The sequence below is a fragment of the Phyllobates terribilis genome, unplaced genomic scaffold (genome assembly GCF_046119375.1).
Source record: "Phyllobates terribilis strain yellow unplaced genomic scaffold, ASM4611937v1 Scaffold_14__1_contigs__length_39327217, whole genome shotgun sequence".
Lineage (NCBI taxonomy): Eukaryota > Metazoa > Chordata > Amphibia > Anura > Dendrobatidae > Phyllobates > Phyllobates terribilis.
In genome coordinates, this window is record NW_027362774.1 from 15185490 (window position 1) to 15199485 (window position 13996).

General features: G+C 48.6%; 1 protein-coding gene across 1 annotated transcript in view; it reads right to left on the minus strand.

Moving 5' to 3' along the window:
• Positions 1-803: 803 nt before the first annotated feature.
• Positions 804-13996, minus strand: part of LOC141175774 (fatty acyl-CoA hydrolase precursor, medium chain-like) — a 151980-nt gene continuing 138787 nt past the window's right edge. The window contains exons 9-14 of the mRNA XM_073659708.1: positions 13143-13283; positions 11089-11166; positions 10837-10984; positions 1607-1756; positions 1184-1256; positions 804-1084 (exon numbers count right to left, since the gene is read on the minus strand). Of these exons, the coding sequence (XP_073515809.1) occupies positions 919-1084; positions 1184-1256; positions 1607-1756; positions 10837-10984; positions 11089-11166; positions 13143-13283 (756 nt within the window). The 3' untranslated portion in view covers positions 804-918. The remainder of the gene's footprint in view (positions 1085-1183; positions 1257-1606; positions 1757-10836; positions 10985-11088; positions 11167-13142; positions 13284-13996) is intronic.

Consider the following 13996-nt stretch of genomic DNA (forward strand, 5'->3'; position numbering starts at 1 on the left):
ACCGAGCCAAGAGGTAGGAGGCCAAGACCGAGCCAAGAGGTAGGAGGCCAAGACCGAGCCAAGAGGTAGGAGGCCAAGACTAAGACAAGAGGCAGGAGGCCAAGACAAAGACAAGAGGCAGGAGGCCAAGACAAAGACAAGAGGCAGGAGGCCAAGACAAAGACAAGAGGCAGGAGGCCAAGACTAAGACAAGAGGCAGGAGGCCAAGACTAAGCCAAAAGGCAGGAGACCAAGATCAGGCCAAGAGGCAGGAGGCCAAAACCAGGCCATGAGGTAGGAGGCCAAGACCAGGCCAAGAGGTAGGAGGCCAAGACGAAGCCAAGAGGCAGGAGGCCAAGACCAAGCCAAGAGGAAAGAGGCCAAGACCAAGCCAAGAGGCAGGAGGCCAAGACTAAGTCAAGAGACAGGAGACCAAGACCAGGCCAAGAGGTAGGAGGCCAAGACCAGGCCAAGAAGCAGGAGGTGAAGACCAGGCCAAAAGGCAGGAGGCCAAGCCACGAGGCAGGAGGCCACAGCCAAGCCAAGATGCTATGAATCTTGAAAGTTTCTTGTGCATGGCACTGAAATGCTCCGTCATGGAGCGATAGCACCCAAATAAGTATTCAAGGTGCCACAGCCAAGCCAAGATGCAGGAGGCCAGAGCCAAGCCAAGAGGCAGGAGGCTTAGCCATGAGACAGGGTGAAGTAGAGCCATTAGGCTGCTGGAAGGATTGCGAGATTTGTGGACCGCTGATCTGTCAACTCAGACAATTAGAATCTAGAGGACAGAGGCTAAATGTGCAAAAAATAAATACGTATAAAGATTTAAAGTTTGATAAAAGCAAAATTTATTAAAAAGTGGAAAAAACGACTGCGTGGTTCTGATTCCTCATGTTGTGCATTTTCTTCTCTCACGTGTAGAAACTTTTATGCAAGATTCTACAGCTCGGTCTTGGAGCTGATTTTCTTTGGAAGGATCTCCGTCCAGAATATGTATCTTTTCTGCTTCAGTTTTGAATACGATTTCTGCTTCAAATTGATCTCTAGGTAGCGCTCATCTTCGCCGTACTCCGGCCACGTTGTCAGACCGGGACTATTGGGGTTCCTGTAGTACACAATATGGCATCATTATTATTGAGCAGAATAATAAGGTGACGTCAGCGCAGCGAATGTGCGGTCGTTCTTGTATAGGACATAGTCTTACCCAGTACGAGCAAAGTTTGCCCAATATTTCATTGTGGTTCTGGCCAGGCGTTTCTCTTCCTCTGTCGCAGGTCCTGAGAGAGAAAACAACATCAGTGAGTGAGGCCGGGTCCATGAGGGGATAAAGGCTTCATCCACACGCTGGCCCTGAAAAGATGATAGTGGGTCCAGCAAGGATACATCTGATAGTGGAGTTGACTTGGTGGACGCTGTGGCATTAGTCCACCATAGGGCCATACCATTTTTGCAGAGGTCTCTGTCTAGTAAAGCTGCTGTGATTCCCTATCTAGTGGAATAAACCGTATGCAGAAACCCATCTGATTATTGGGGGCTTATGGAAACAATCGTGCACTTTTGGCACTTTTCCCTGTGTATACACAGTATTTAGGGCAGAAATGCAATGTACTTATTTTCATTGACTCACCAGAGAAGAAGACTCCATCTCTCAGGAAGGCTCCTCCGGTCACAAAAAATAGCTCGTCGCCATGATCGGCCTTCACAGACTCTGGTCTCACGCGTTGTAGTAAGCTTGGCGGGTGCTGGAACTCATAGAAATACACAGGAAGCCCCATATCTATGGAGAAATAAGACCAAGAGTCGTGTGTCCGCTTCATGATATTGTACAGTCTGTGATGTTACTAAAGATAATGCTCATCCACCCGCTGCTGCTGATGTTCCTGTATGAGATTGGGGACAGTCAACTCCTGGGCAACTTGAAGGTTTCGAGGCAGTGAGCAAACGGGAGGTATCTGTCCTCAGCCAGCACGGCCGCTGGTACTGCATGTGACGTGCCCTCTGGGCCGTGGGGTACTCGGTGCCGGGCCCGTCGTTGCTAGGGGAGATGTCTCAGTGGCGGTGACCCGGTCCGTGACCCAGGGCGGTCAGTAAAAAGGGGATTTTATAGTTTTTATGTACAAAGTCCGTGACGCCACCTGTGGTATGCGGCTAAAGGGAGTCGCCGCTGCGGAGCAGGCCCTCTGGAGCTGATGTTACTGCAGCAGGCATGGTGTGGCTCTCCACAGGTAGAGCTTAGCTCCAGGGCAGTGTAGATGTTATAGGTGATGCTGGGCGTTGTAGTGCAGGGTTTTGTGGCACAGCAATAATCAGTCCACAACTTAATGGCGGTTTCCTCTTATCTTTACTGGCGGTGATTAGGTGACTAGGGTACTGGCTAGAAGTGGAAGTCCGGGCAGCCTGGAAGCAAGTAAGGAATCCACTTCACCAGGTGAAGTTGGAGGCCTTCCCTTTCCACTAATCTCTTTGGCCCTGCTGCTTGTAGCTGTGCGGTGACCCTCGTCCCTGAGTGCAACGTCTTTGTGCTCACCCGTATGGCAGGCAGCTCGGGCCTTGCTGATGCGTCGCTCCCATGTGGCGGTGCTGGGCCCTATGTGCTGCTGAGCCTCCGGGCGTCTGATGGGGCCAGGAGACCTGCAGTCTCCTGCCCTCCGGTTTCTGTTGCTGGGCCTTCAGTGCCCCACAGCCTCGGACTCCTGTGTCCGGTTCCTCTGTATTGGTTCCTTCTGGGGTGAACTGCCGCGCAGCTCCACTCCTCAGCTCCTCTCTCGTCGACGTCCTCACTTCAACTCCTCACACTAAGTCTAACTAACCCCGCCCCCCGATCCCAGTTGCTAAGGGGAGGTGCTCCCCTTGCAGGTCTGGAGCCAGGACAGTGTTGCATGCTTAGCAAAACCTGATTAGGGGACCCCTGATTGCTTCCAGGCATGGCATCACCTCTTGTGAGGGAGGCAACCAGACCCCTGGGATGCCACATTCCCCCCTATTTAACTTCAGTACTCCCGGACTGAGGATACCCTTTTAAAGTTAACAAATAACAATTCACATTACAAACAGGTTACAAGGTCAAAAATTACAAAAATCAAACTAGAATTGGAAACAGTCACTGCGGCGCTTAGTCTTTACGCCACAACCCTGGGATTGTCTTTTTCCGGATAACTGAAATTTGGCTGGTGGGAACCGCATCAACCCACTTTGTGCATCGTCCCTGGGCGTGGCTTCAGGGCACTCTTTCGTTGGGCCTGGTCTTCAGCCACGCCTGCGGTTTATTTTCTAGGCCGATTAGTAACTATTTTCAATATTGTCCTGACCACACCTAGTCCTGTGGCCTCATTGTCCATAAATTCAAAAAATATACATATCCAAGATTATTTAACGGGTACAACTATATACAACATATGCTTTAATTCTCTTATACTTTAGTTCCTCCAGCGGGCAGGGAGCTGACCTTTAGTACTCCGGGTCGACCTATGTAGTACATTTGTTGTCACAGTCCTACCTTGGTCCCTATTGTCTATCCCTGGTGTGGTGGGTTCACTATCCTCTACATTTCTCTTGGACCTACTCCATACTGGTATACCGGACTGCCTTTTCCGGACTCCTAAACCCACCATGGGACTGACAGGTTCACTGCTAGCAGAGGGTAGATTCTCCTGATCTGCTGCTGATGAAACATCTGTCTCTGGGGTCGGCTGGTCTTCCAGATGTTCTGGAGCCTCTGCAGTTTCCGGTGAGGCCGCTTGGAGAAAGGTCAGGACCGGTACCACAATCGCTTTGTTCACCTGCGTCCAAGACTGGGGAAATTCTCAGAGGACTGTCTGAACCGCTTCCTCCACTTTTTCTGTGGGCTGAGGGCTGTCTTGATCTTCTTCTATGTGTTTCAACTGTTCAGGACATATCTTCAAGTGGTCTCTTGAGACTGCCGCTGAAGTTTCCCCTCCATCTTTGCTGATGAGGCACACTTTGGTGTTGTTGTAATTCGAAGGTAGGACTGTGTATGGCTCAACCTCCCACTGGTCCGTCATCTAACTTGTGGACTCGTCTTTTCCTCTTAAGTACCAGTTCTCCAGGTAATAAGGGAACTGCAGGTGCGTGCTGATTGTAAGTTTTCTCTTGCTTCTGTCTCGCCTGGGACAAACTTCTCTCAGCACATTCTTGCACCTTGCGGTATTGTTGCTGCCATTCTGTATCCCAATCTGCATCTGGTAATGTCGTCTCTGGTGTTAAGACTCCCATGTCTAAGTCGATGGGTAGCTTACCAGGTCTTGCTCTCATCAGGTAAGCGGCTGTACAGTTGGTGGAGTTCACCGGGATGTGGTTATATAGGTCCACCAAATCTGGTAACTTCTCTGGCCACAGGCTGAATTCTTCAAGAGGCAACATCTTCAACAGGTCTATCACCACCTGGTTCATCTTCTCGCACAACCCGTTGGTCTGGGGATGATATGGCGTCGTCCTGATTTTCTTGCAGCCGTACAAGTTCCTGGAACACCTCTGCTTCAAAGACTGGACCTTGGTCGGTAAGCTCTCGTTCAGGGTAACCGTGCGGGCGACAAAAGTGCTGTTGGAACGCTTTGGCTGCCGTCTGAGCCGTCTGGTCTTTCACTGGCACTACTACCAAGAACCTGGAGTAGTGGTCTACTATGGTGAGAGCGTAGACATAGCCTGACCGGCTTGGAGCTAGCTTCACGTGGTCCAAGGCTACCAGTTCAAGTGGTTGTTTGCTAATTATGGGCTGCAAGGGATCCCTCTGGCTGTCACGGTCTTTCCGTCTTAGGTGGCATGGACCACATTCTTGACACCATCTCTCGATTGCTTTCCTCATGCCAACCCAGTAGAATCACTCACGTAACAGAACTTCCAACTTCTTCCACCCGAAGTGTCCTGCTCCATCTTAGTACGCTTCTAAGACCATTGGCACATCCCACCTCGGGACTACAACCTGCAAGACCAGTTTGTGTGTCCGGGAGTTGATGCTTCTTCGACACAGCTTTCCCTCGTAGATGAACAGTTTGCCCTTCTACTTCCACAACTGTTGGGTCTCCTGTGGAGCATCTGGATCAGGGTGCGAGTCAGATTGTATCAACAACTCCTTTACCAGGCGGACAGCCGGGTCACTATCCTGCGTCTCTGCCCATCCATGGTGGGGAAATGGGTTGAATGTGGCCTCTCTGTTGGCGGAGCGCTTGTCCCTCACACAGTGGGAGCACTGGGTCACCCCGTGATGATGGAAAGCGGGAAGCTCTATCTCCTCCAGCTCTTACAGGTGTTCTCCCCCATCTGGCAAGTTGGGCATCCTGGACAGCGTATCAGCATTAGTGTTTTTATGCCCCGCCTGATACTTGATGGTAAATTCGTAGTTAGACAGTCGGGCCATCCATCGTTGTTCTAGGGAACCAAGCTTCGCAGTCTCCAGGTGCGTCAGCGGGTTGTTATATGTGAAGACTGTAAATCTGGAGGAGGCGACGTAGTGTTTGAAGCGCTCTGTTACAGCCCAGATTATGGCGAGAAACTCCAACTTGCAGGAAATCTAGTTGTCAGGGTTCCTTTCCGTAGGACGGAGCTTCCGGCTGGCGTAGGCAATCACTCTCTCCCTGCCTTGCTGTACCTGGGACAGCACCGCTCCCAATCCCACGTTGCTGGCATCTGTATGAAGTATAAAGGGTTGGCCATAGTCGGGGTAGGCCAGGACTTCGTCTCCGGTGAGAGCCATTTTCAGTCGAATGAAAGATTCGTCTTCTGGTTTACTCCATTTGAACGGAGGTTTCGGGTTCTTGGCCTTCTTGGACTGGCCCAATAAGAGGTCCTGCATGGGTGCCGCTATCTTGGTGAAACCTTTGATGAATGTCCTGTAGTAGCCTACTAGCCCGAGGAACTGCCGCACTTCCCTGATAGTGGAGGGTCTTGGCCAGTCCTTGATCATATGACTTTTTCAGGGTCTGGTGCTACACCTTCGGCTCTTACCATATGACCTAGGTACTGCACCTTGAGCTTCAACAGGTGGCACTTGGACGGCTTTATCTTCAGGCCATAACCAGATAGGGCTTCGAAGTTCGGCCAGGTGCTCCAGGTGGTCTTCATATGTCTTTGCGTAGGCAATTACATCATCTAGGTACAGCAGGACGATTTCAACGTTTTTGTGTCCTACGCAACACTCCATTAACCGGTGGAAGGTTCCTGGGGCGTTGAAGAGCCCGAATGGCATGCTGTTGAACTCGCTAAGGCCCATTGGTGTTGTAAACGCGGTCTTTTCTCTGTCCGCCTCTGCCACAGGAACTTGCCAGTACCCATTGGTGAGATCCAAAGTGGAGAAATAATTAGCAGATCTAAGTGCAGCTAATGACTCCTCAATTCTGGGTAATGGGTAGGCGTCCTTATGTGTAATGCGGTTAATCTAACTGTAATCAACACACATTCTCATTGTACCATCTTTCTTTCTGACGAGAACTAATGGAGCCACCCAGGGGCTACAACTATCTCTGATCACCCCAGCCTCCTTCATCTCCCTTAATATTCCCTTGGCACATTGATAGTGAGCTGAGGGTACAGGCCGATACCTCTCTTTAATGGGCGGATGATCTCCCGTGGGGATATGATGTTGGACCCCTTTTACCTGCCCAAAGTCTAGTGGGTGTTTGCTGAAGACTCGTTCATACTTTTGGACCACTCGGTATACTCCATGCTTTTGGTGCAAAGGGGTGGAGTCAGTGCCTACTTGTAGCTTCTGACACCAATCCTCCATCTGCCCCTTGGAGCCGTTATTTTCCGCCGGTTTGGCCGGAAGCAAGGGTTCCACTGTCTTTATTGAGTTGTTACTGACAATGAACAGCTTAGCAAGGGTAGCATATCGGGGTAAATGGACCTCTTTCTCCCCACAATTCAGGATGTGTATCGGTACTCTCCCCTTGTGGACATCAACTACCCCCCTGGCTGTCAAGATGGTGGGCCTACTGTCAGAGTACATGGGTTCCACCAGCGTCTGATAATCTTGACCCCTGAGACCTATTGCTGCCCGACACCATATTAACATTTCACTCCTAGGGGGCATTGTAATGGAGAATGGATCACTCATCCTGAAACTGCCAACTTCTCCACCAGACAGCTCTACCCGTTGTCTTTTCATCAGGGCTCTGATCTCCTTCTGCAGAACTCTCTGCTGACTGGAACTGGCAGTCTCGGTGACCGGTTGCAACAAAACAATAATTTCTCCAAGACAATTTTCTATCACATTGGTGCCTAAGGTTATCATAGGATGACTTTCTCTGTGATAAATATCAACAATAATCATTCCTTGTGATGGCAATTCTACTTTGCCAACTTTTATGGTCACCTCTTTATACCCCACCTGAGGCAAGGGCTGACCATTGCTGGCATAGATGTTAAGATGTTCATCTGGACGGCGGGTAATGTCTGAATCAGTCAAGTATTGTTTATAAAGAATATATGGCATCGTTGTCACCTGGGACCCAGTGTCCAGCAGTGCGTTCATCAGGATGCCATCAAGCACGACAGGTAGGACCAGTCGTTCTCTCACGTACTTGTCTCGCCAGCTTTGTAGGCCTGGTCGTCTTACTCCTGGGGGTTGGCCCTCTGCCCCAGGGGTTGCTCGTTTAAATTACAGAATCTTGCGACGTGCCCCGCCTTTTGACAGCAGCGGCAGATGGGTTGTCCGTCCTGGTCGTAGCGATCGCTGTTCCTCCCTCTGGTCGGTGGAATTCTTCTCTGTCGTCGCCACGGGACGTCATCTGGACTGGAAGCCAGCTGGATCTTTTCCTTGGGAGACACTTGCATGGCCTGTACGGTTTTAGTTAGTGTAGCCACACTTTTGGTCAGCTCCTGGACCTGGAGGCGCAGGTCTGCAGATGGATCATTATCTAGGGTCTGCACGTCAGCCTCCACAGGTGCTAGGGAAAAGGACGCCATCTCCTAGTGGTATGTGATAGAGGGGCGCCCGAGGGATGCAGTGCTGCCTGGGGTTGGTTCTCGTAACACCCGGATGGTTCGGTCTTTAAATTGCGTAAAGTCCAGATCAGGGTTTTGCAGAGCCATAATGCGCAGCTGTGTCCGGTGAGTGTTAGACAGGAGACCTTCAATAAACTGCTCAGTTAGCAATCTGTCCACATCATGCACACTGTCGGGGTCTACCTGTTTGATGGCCCGCAGCGCCTCCTGCAGGTTTAGAGCATAGTCCCGCACACTGTCCTGCATCCTTTGTTTGTAAGGGCAAACAGGGTAATGGGATGTATCAGAAGAGGTATACCTGCAAAGGATGAGAACATTGTTCTTCCACTGTACAAAGCTCTGGTCAGACCACACTTGGAATACTGTGCTCAGTTATGGGCCCCAATATATAGAAAGGATATAAATGAGCTTGAAAAGGTACAAAGGAGGGCAACAAAATTAATAAAGGGAATGGAGGGACTGCAATACCCAGAGAGGTTGGTAAAACTAGGACTATTCAGCCTGGAAAAGAGAAGGTTGAGGGGGGACATAATAAATGTGTACAAATATGTTAGGGGACAGTATAGAGACCTTGCCCGGGATTTGTTCAAAAGGAGGGATATTACGGTAACAAGAGGGCACTCACTAAGACTGGAAGAGAAAAGGTTTCAGCACCAGCATAGGAAGGGGTTCTTTACGGTAAGAGCAGTGAGAATATGGAATTCACTGAGTGAGGAGACGGTAATGTCGGATTCACTACACCAGTTCAAGCGGGGACTGGATGCTTTTCTAGATACCAGGCAGATTTCTGCATATACTTAAAAATAGAATAAAATAGTAGGTTGATACAGGGATTTATTCTGACTGCTGGTTTCAGAGTCGGGAGGGAATTTTTCCTCAGGTGAAGATTGGCTAAATCATTTGGGGTTTTTGCCCTCCTCTGGATCAACTTTAGCAACTACAGAACTTACAGGTCGAACTTGATGGACGCAAGTCTTTATTCGGCTTTACAAACTATGTATCTATGCACCCGTAGAACTTCATCTTAATTTTTGCTGTGGTGCGGGTGTCAAAGGTATCCTTCAACCGGGCCAGTATTTCCTTGACAGTGCCTTTGTCCTTGCCCAGCCAGGACTTCACCTCTCTCTGGGCTGCACCGATTAGCTGGCCTATGAGGATGCTGACTTTCTGCTCCTCAGACAGGGGGTATTCTTTAAACCAACTGCGCAGTCTCTCCTCAAAGTCGTTAAGGGTGTGCGACTCCCCTGAGTACTGGAGCAAACACGCCGCCCCCGGTATGCATGGCATTGATAACGGCAATACAGTGGAGGCGGCCGCGCCTGCGGCTGAATCCTCTCCCATGCTGGGCACCTTCCTCCCCCCTAGTGAACCTCAGCCAGTTCCTGGGTTTCTGCTGACGTACCAGTATGCTGCTCTGCAGGTGGGAGGATCTCTTACCCGGTGGTTACCGATCGGGGCTTCTTGCTTCCCCTCGGCGGGCGGCAAACCACGTGATAACACCGTTTAGTAAAGTGTATGGCACACAGGACACGGTTATACCAGTTAATCCTGTTTGTGATGCCAAGTTGACGCGCCCCCTGGGCCGTGGGGTACTCGGTGCCGGGCCGGTTGTTGCTAGGGGAGATGTCTCAGTGGCGGTGACCCGGTCCGTGACCCAGGGCGGTCAGTAAAAAGTGGATTTTATAGTTTTTATGTACAAAGTTTGTGACGCCACCTGTGGTATGTGGCTAAAGGAGCCGCCGCTGCGGAGCAGGTCCTCTAGAGCTGATGTTAGTGCTGCAGGCATGGTGTGGCTCTCCACAGGTAGAGCTTAGCTCCAGGGCAGTGTAGATGTTATAGGTGATGCTGGGCGTTGTAGTGCAGGGTTTGGTGGCGCAGCAATAATCAATCCACAACTTAATGGCGGTTTCCTCTTATCTTTACTGGCGGTGATTAGGCAGACCGGGAGTAGCAAGTAAGGAATCCACCTCACCAGGTGAAGTTGGAGGCCTTTCCTTTCCACTAATCTCTCTGGCCCTGCTGCTTGTAGCTGTGCGGTGGCCCTCCTCCCTGAGTGCAACTTCTTTGTGCTCACCCGTATGGCAGGCAGCTCGGGCCTTGTTGATGAGTCGATCACACGTGGCGGTGCTGGGCCCTGCGGTGCTGCTGAGCCTCCGGGCGTCTGATGGACGATGGATGAAGTCTCCTGCCCTCCGGTTTCTGCTGCTGGGCCTTCAGTGCCCCACAGCCTCGGACTTCGGTGTCTGGTTCTTCTGTCCTGGTTCTTCTGGGGTGAACTGCCGTGCAGCTCCACTCCCCAGCTCCTCTCTCGTCGACGTCCTCACTTCAATTCCTCACACTAAGTCTAACTAACCCCACCCCCAGTTATTTACATGCATGTATTTGATGGCTGCAAAATGAGTTAACTGAGGATTCAATAGTGAGTTATTTCTGAGAACAGTTCAAAAATACGGAGATAAAAGTTATAAATTCTCTCATCAGAAAGAGCTCACTTATGGATTAAGGGAGAAAAAACCCTTAAAGTGTCCATATCTTTTAAAAAGTGACACAAATAGTAATTTAATTTTGCTGCTTTACTCCTTTGTCTGAAGTCACACAGCATAGTCAAACAGGAGGAGGCAGCGCTGGGTGGGGAATAGAGCTGGAGTGACAGAGGCTTCAGATCTACAAATAGCTTGTCATCCTCATTTGCATATCAATTAAAGCCCTGATTTCTCAGTAATGGAGGAATGGACCACTCATGTATTACTGGACTTGTCTTGGGGAGCTAGATGCGTATATAGACTAGTGGAAGAAGTCCTGCTGAAAGATTCCCTTTAACAACATTAGCAATCTATTAAAACTACAAGTCCCAGCATGTACCAACAGCAAATAGGCTACAATGTGACGGGCTTGTACCTCGATGGTATTTTGCAATTTTTAGAGCCGGTATGACGAACATTATATCGGCACTCAAATCCTGGAAGATGTTGCGAATCTCCACTGGGTCAGTAGTGTCACCAATATACTCGTCCACGATGTGAGGAACGGCTTCTGGCCTCAGAGCCTAAAAAATGTACAGTAAATATACAAAACAAAATACATAGAATTTTTCATAGAAAACTAATTGGGTAATGAAAACATAAATGCAACGTGTTCATCTTATCTCACCAGTATAGGAAGATTTTGGAGCTTCATCACCACAGACTCCCGCGTCATCCCGGCTGTTACGTCCATTAGGTCTAATAGCTAAATACAAAGATATATTGTGCATCATAACATAAAAATCACGATCAAAACGCCCCAAAACTAATACATTTTCATGAATGTTCCTGTTTTATTACTCTGCACAGTTTTTCATTCACTGGAGCAGAGGTTTGTGCTCCGGAGCTTTCACTCCTACTGTTACTTAAGGCAGGAAGCTGCAGCCATTGTCAGCCGAAATGACCGGCATGGAAAGCAGTTACCCACCGGTGTACCACCATAATACACAGACTCTGTCTCATACTTTACAACTCTCCCGCAAATCCTATGATTCTGATCTGACAAATCTCCAGGGAGCTGCAAAAACCTACAGAAAGGCAACAAATCTTGAAGGTTGTGCATGGTGCTGAAATGCTTGAATGTGGAGCGATAGCACCCAAACAAGTAATCAGGGTGCAGAAAGCAGGGGCGTAGAAAAGCAGGAGTCCACAGCTAAGCCATAAGGCAGGAGGCCACACCACCAAGCCAAGAGGCAGGAGGCCACACAGCCAAGCCAAAAGGCAGGAGGCCAAACAGACAAGCCAATAGGCAGGAGGCCACACAGCCAAGCCAAGAGGCAGGAGGCCACACAGCCAAGCCAAGAGGCAGGAGGCCAAACAGCCAAGCCAAGAGGCAGGAGGCCACACAGCCAAGCCAAGAGGCAGGAGTCCACACAGCCAAGCCAAGAGGCCACACAACCAAGACAAGAGGCAGGAGGCCACACAGCCAAGACAAAAGGAAGGAGGCCACACAGCCAGGCCAAGAGGTAGGAGGCCACACAGCCAAGCCAAGAAATGCAGCGTTGTGGAACCCAAACAAGCATCCAGGGATTGTAGAGAGCATAGCCTGTAAAGGACATTTTTGGCGACATGCTCCACAATCAACAGACACCCGGACAGGCACTCCCCATAGTGGGCAGGTATATTCTCACCCGCATATGCCCAGTGTTCCCTACAGAGCTCTCAGGAATGGGACCACAATGATCCATGACCACCTCTAGCAGGAAGTTGGTCTTGCTACATTTTTTCCTTGGTCTCCCAGTGTTCTCCATGATCACATCTGTAGCCGCCTCTGTAGGGGGCGCCGCTGTTAATGACCTACCACCTACCGATAATCCTTTGTTGGGTGAAGAGAATGGGGCATCAAACTGCGCTGCTCGCCTGTCAGAATAATGTACCAGAGGAATCCAAGTCGATGTAATAATAAAATAGACTTTATTTCTACGCGTTTCGTGGTGATCACACCACTTCCTCAGGACAGTCTATACACATACACATACAGGGTCTGTTATTTATAGCAAAAGGATACACATGGAGAAGCCTCCCTTCAAAAAATCACCACACCCAGTGGGCGGGGAATCAGACTAAATGAATGTATACACCGTAAAGCACACACAAAACAATCATAAAGCATAATGGAATATATCGCTTAAACATTTAAAAATATGACTGCTGTTTTTTTAATATATTAAAAAATGATGAAATAAATTTTATTAAATTTTAAAAGCTAGGGGCGTGCTTGAACCTATGATGTTGACCCATTTGTTCTTTGTCGGTGTATACATTCATTTAGTCTGATTCCCCGTCCACTGGGTGTGGTGATTTTTTGAAGGGAGGCTTCTCCATGTGTATCCTTTTGCTATAAATAACAGACCCTGTATGTGTATGTGTATAGACTGTCCTGAGGAAGTGGTGTGATCACCACGAAACGCGTAGAAATAAAGTCTATTTTATTATTACATCGACTTGGATTCCTCTGCTACATTATTCTGACAGGCGAGCAGCGCAGTCTGATGCCCCATTCTCTTCACCCAACAAAGGATCATTGTTTCGGGGTTTGCAGCAGCCGCCAATGCTAAGTACAGTGGTTAAGTCTTACACAACCCTAATAGGTAAGTGAATTTGATTTATCTTTCACATATATTCCCTTTATCTCGGATAAGACCCTATGTGCGCTCTATATTCCTTCTAGTTACCACCTACCGATAGACATATCCATCCAAACTCCTGATTGTTCATTCCCAGCAGGAGCGGGACCCTGTTACTTTCCTTGTTAGCCAACATCGTCATTGCTGGTTTCGGTAGAAAAATGCCGTCCACACTGGCAGGAAGAAACAGCATGCCCTGCGGAGCCAAGCATGAGACAGAATATTGTGATGGATCAGTGGGTATGTGCACCCAGATAAGCGACAAATAAATATTGATGATATAAAAGCAAAACAGAATATTTGACACTGGACCGCTGATACTCTCATACATTGCCCGACACAGATGTCTGACTTCCAACAAAGTAAGAAATTTAGGAATAACACCCCTCACGAATTTTGTGATTTCACTCTTTCCTCCTCATCTTCCAAGAGCCGTAACTTTTTATTTTTCAATCAACATAGCCGTACGAGTTGTAGTATTGAATGACACCATTCACTTAATCATGTAAAGAAAAAAGCAGAAAAAAAGTTTAAAATGTGGTGAAAAAAAAAATCCCGTCATTGTTTTTATGGCGCTCATTATTCGGTAGAAATGACCTGATATCGTGATTCTCCAGGTCGGTAACATTACAGCGATACCAAACAAGTAGTGAAAAAACTATGAACTTTGTAAAGAAAAAAAATGTTGGTTTGTGCCGCAATTTTCCGAGAACAACAATATTTTTCATCAATGGAGCCGTGTAAGGACTGTTTTTTTGTGCATAGTGAGCTTTACTGTTATTGGCACATACAATCTTTTAATCACTTTTTATAGTATTTTTTTTTAAAGGCGGTGCAGCAATAAAAACCGGCAATAGGTGTTTGTTTGTTTTTTTTACCACATTTTTCTGGGCAGGTTAAATACATTGA